The 4,671-nt window shown below is 32.8% G+C and overlaps 1 protein-coding gene across 1 annotated transcript; it reads right to left on the bottom strand.

Moving 5' to 3' along the window:
* Positions 1–817: 817 nt before the first annotated feature.
* LOC145086775 (protein neprosin-like) lies at positions 818–4,297 on the bottom strand. The gene is made up of 7 exons (XM_079024615.1): positions 3,794–4,297; positions 3,484–3,570; positions 3,127–3,396; positions 2,696–2,860; positions 2,543–2,596; positions 2,291–2,437; positions 818–1,529 (listed from the first exon to the last, which is right to left on the bottom strand). Exons 1-7 carry the CDS (start codon positions 3,983–3,985, stop codon positions 1,152–1,154), a joined length of 1,293 nt encoding a protein of 430 aa, XP_078880741.1. The 5' UTR covers positions 3,986–4,297; the 3' UTR covers positions 818–1,151.
* Between the last annotated feature and the right edge of the window lie 374 nt (positions 4,298–4,671).

Raw genomic sequence — 4,671 nt, 5'->3', positions numbered from 1 at the left:
CATTGGATGTGATTTGGAGGTTATTTGTCATATTTTATACACATAACTTTGATTTTAGGTGTTGTTTGTTTTGGAAGTGGTTAAATGTCTTGTCTTTTTTCATGTTTGCAGAAGAAGACGTGCACTTGAAAAACGTCTACCCATCAAAGAGGAAAAATGCTCAAAAAATACTTTTGTAGAAAAACAAACAAGGTCTTAGTATTTAATACACATTTGTAATCGTTTCATTCAAGTTCTCTTTTGAATATGAATCTGTCCTCATCTTCCCTCGTCTAAATATGAAACATCCTCATCTTCTATTACAATACATCATCGCTAGATAGTTTGGGTATTTGTGCTTGATGATTTTGTTCAATTCATTTTCCATACTAGGTTCTTAGTACTAATTCACATCCGTTTGTTAGCTAAATATTTTGTCTAATAATTGGCAATATTTGGTAGCATGAAACTCCTTCCGTATATTCATATCATTACACATGATACACGTGGACCCACAAGTGAAGAAATATCGTCAAAAACAACATATGAACACATGAGAGGAATCATATAGATTGAAAAACATACATACGAGAAGGACAAAAGAAAGGGTGAGATGTGTCACTAGGTGAAACTTTAGGGTAGGTTTTGAATAATTTCTGACTTGGCTGATGCAACAAAGGCCACACATACAATAAAGGTTTTGTGTCATGCACTCACGTGGAGGTTACATCCAACACATATATTGTCAACAGTCATCCCTGAAGTTTACAGATTGAAACGAAAATACCCTCCACTTTTTCAAAAGTTCCCAAGATCAACCCCTCAACTTTCATACAACTAAATCCAAAAGCCCAAACAACTTTATCATTAACAAACTTCTCCAAGAATAGCAAAAATCCAAAAAGAAACTATAGCAAGACTCATGCTTTTCAGAGACTTTGCCATTGCCACATCACATCCCTTCATTCACTTTGAATTAAGAGAACTTTTCAAATTCAACCCACAAAATAATTTTTTTTCAAAAAAGGCCCAAAACTACCTACCACATAAAAAGGTCATCACATGTACCAAACTAAACCCTACAAATTGACCCAACTAAAAAACCAAAAGAAAAACAAAAAAAGAAAATTATATAACATAGGTAGATTTCAGAATTAGGGTTTCTTTTAGGGTTAAGGGCAATTTGGGTTTTTACCAGGGCCTCCATAGTAAAAGTAATGACCCCAATCACTATTGCTTCCAGTTTGAACATCATAACAGTTGGATTGCTCTGTGAAAGTGCCGATATCTTTAGGAGCTTTTAGATTATTTTCTTTATCAACAACTTGAATGTTCCTGAAATAGCTTGCTTTCCCGAATCCTTCTTCGGGGAACTGCCCGCTGCCCATTTGAGTCGATGTGTGCTGCCCGTCAGGCTCTGAATTCACCACCTCTCCTCCCCATTCAATCATGGAAGCACTGTCGGCGAGATATGAAAACAAGAACGATGGCCAGTATCCCAATACGTATCCATTCCCAAATTGCATCCACCAATTTCCCTCTTTTTGATCCTGAAATTTTATCATAAATCGATTATTTTAGTAGATTAATTAATTTAAACAATTTCGATTAATGTGAGAATATGATATGATGTCACATTTAATAGATTCACCACCAATTTAATAATTTACAAATTACCAATTTAATAATTTGCCAATTTTAATAATTTAGAAATTACAAAATTGTTCTATAAATCAACCATGAATTTAATACCCATTTTCTAAGAAGATAATCAAAAGAATGCTCAGAATATGATATGGATGTGACATTTAATAAATTCAGCATCCGGTTAATAATTTACAACTTACAAAATTGTTTTATAAATGGTCCCTATCCACAAGAAAGAACTTAAAGAGAAATTTTATAAATAAAAATCATATTCGCAATTACATCATGACATTGTTTATATGTTACGAAATGATGTTTAAAAAAAATTGTCTTTGTTGCGACTAAAAAGTAATTTCACAATTGACAGATTTAAAAAAAAATTGTTAAATAGGACCACCAATTTGGGTCATTTAGATGATAATCACAAAGATTCGCTCAAAGCATTTGTTCCAAGATTATATTCTTCTGAAAGACCTTTGTTTTTTTTCAGTTCAAGAAAATGAAAAAATATATAAAAAAAAGTGACACCTTTTCTTTGTAAGGAATAAAGACCATTTTTACCAATTAAATAATAAGTAAAATCGAGTAAGTGCTATCTTTAAAGTAAGAGATTAAAAAAATAATTAGTGGGCTTTTAGGTAAGTGGGTTAATTTTGTAATTTACCTTCCAGACAAGGATACTTATATCATATTGTGAATTCCTATACGCAGAAACAGGGGAAATACTTGCACCCATTGCTATGTTGTTGTTGATTTGAATAAATCCAGAACATAGTAGATTATAACATCCAGTCGCTTGATACGCATCACTCTACAAAATTAAATATTCCAAAATAAATTAATAAATAATAAATAACTAAATTCCGATTTAAGTTCATCAAAATATATTTTTTAGATTTAAAAATTCGTTACTTACAGTCCAATAAGTGAAAAGTCGTGTGTTATTATCACCATAAAGATCCGGACTCACCTGAAAATTAATCGAACATTTTTAACATCATATTCAACAAGATTGTAACGTATTTATTTATTTCTTTCGTTGTTTGTTTATTTATTTATTTATTTATACCTGCCAACCAGCTTCAATACTATTAAGATCTTCACCAAAAGAACCACCTAAAATCCAGATTTGCGATAAGCTAAATTCATTTGATTGTTGTATTTTTGGTTCCCAAACATTCATGGTAGCTTTTGCTCCATAAAATTTGTCTCCTTCAACATAAGCTATTGCATGCTACACATGTCATAAAGAACACAATAAAAAACAACATTTTAAATCAGTTAAAATCCAAAAAGATACACACTCAAAAGTCAATAAAATGCATTTAAACTTGAGTCATAAAAGGTTATGTTATGTTACATTCAAATTGAAAAAGAAAACATACCCATTGAAAATTGGTACAAAACGAACATGGGTTTTTTAATTCTTGTCAGAAAGATTGAAAATTGTGTATTTTATTTTTATTTTTATTTAAGTTCAATAATTTCGCACTTAATTACCTGATGTCCACTTTCATTAACAAGATCAGGATCTGCAGATTTGGGGATGCTCCGAGGTAAAGGAATGCTTGATTGCTTCTTCTTCCCATATCTTTTCACAGAGCTAGCTCGAAGAACATCGTCTTCTTTTGTTCTTCGAATGGGTATTGTATCTTCAGGGCACATGCCATTAACATGCCATAGTTGATGGATTGAGTTTTCTCTTTCTTTCGACTCTGTTTTGACCTTTTCTGAATCGTAAAGCCCTTCTGGATGATAATTTGGTCTCATCTGAACGAAATCGAAAAGGAGAAGTTAATAATGAGAAGTTTTGTGAATGATGTAATGAAATCGAAATCATTAGAGTGAAAGTGGAACCTGGATTTTGTGGTCTTTGAGGAATGGATGATCGAAAGCTGGTTGATGAGAGATGTGTATACAGTCAATCTTATCTCCATCTGGACTCTGAGAAATCATGCAAACAATAATCAAATCAACTGTTGATTCGCAATAATTGCTATAAAATCGATACAAATCGGGGTTTTTTGTAAAGTGAATGAAGCAAAATGTATGAACATTGAACACATGGGGTGTTCTTCATTAACCATTATTACTGAAATTTTCAGTTTCTAAACGCTTGAAGAAGAAATTAGAAGAAAATAAACGAATAATTTGAAGTTAAGCGAACCTCAATGGTTTTAACCGGGGGTTTGTTGAGGCGTTTCAGGTGTTTATGAACTTGAAGCTTCTGCCTGGAAGCTGGTGGTTGTCGAGCAGCGCAAGATAGCGAGGTCAGACTCAAAACGATGAAGATGAACAGGAAAACTCCATTATTAAGCCCTATTCTCTTCCGGCTTCTGCTAAAATACGCGACTGCCATTTTCAAAAGCTGTGAAAAGAAACCAAACCCAGAAGCGAGAGAGAAAAAGCTTTTTGTCTTCCCAACTACAAGCTCCCACTGATACTCACATCCACCATGATTAAGCAACACACACAGTCACTCTGCTTATCCTACGCACCTCCTAAGCTCGAAGTGTGTCTCTCTCTTTCTTTCAAGATTCTCTCTCTAGATTGATTTTCAGTGTATTTTGGATTTATAAACACGAGGGGTGAAGGAGAATGCTGAAAAAGAAAGAAGTGTGCCTGTGTGTGAAGCAGTGAAGAGGGTACGATAGAGAAAATGGGTGGGGATGAATTTCCATGAACGGCCACCCAATGGTTTTGTTTGTCGTTTTCACTGATATTTACGATGTTGCCACTCACCCATTTCAAACTCATTTTTTTTCTTTTTAATTTTGACCATACTACCTTTTTTTTTTCTTCTATTTCTTTATCCATTGTTTAAAGTAATTTTTTCTGTTTTTAATTAAAGAAAACAAATAAAGAGTCTATTTTGTCTAGGACCAACTATTCATAAAAGGAAAAAATTGAGATACTAAGTTTTCGTTATAAAGCTATGCATAGTTCGACAAAAACAAATCAATTGAGCAATTTAATGGAGTTTGGTTTTATATGAAGTGATGTATTGGTTTGAGATTCTTTATTACTATATGATTTGAAATGGCA

Source organism: Lactuca serriola, chromosome 2 (genome assembly GCF_051521515.1).
Source record: "Lactuca serriola cultivar US96UC23 chromosome 2, Lser_US96UC23_V15, whole genome shotgun sequence".
NCBI classification, from domain to species: domain Eukaryota; kingdom Viridiplantae; phylum Streptophyta; class Magnoliopsida; order Asterales; family Asteraceae; genus Lactuca; species Lactuca serriola.
This window is presented reverse-complemented; position numbering and strand designations above follow the sequence as displayed.

Coding starts and splice junctions, on each gene's coding strand:
- LOC145086775 (XM_079024615.1), bottom strand. CDS start 3,985: ATGGCAGTCGCGTATTTTAGCAGAAGCCGGAAGAGAATAGGGCTTAAT. Junction 2,861..3,126: donor TTAATGAAAGTGGACATCAG/GTAATTAAGTGC, acceptor TGACATGTGTAG/CATGCAATAGCTTATGTTGA. Junction 1,530..2,290: donor TAAGTATCCTTGTCTGGAAG/GTAAATTACAAA, acceptor ATAAAATTTCAG/GATCAAAAAGAGGGAAATTG.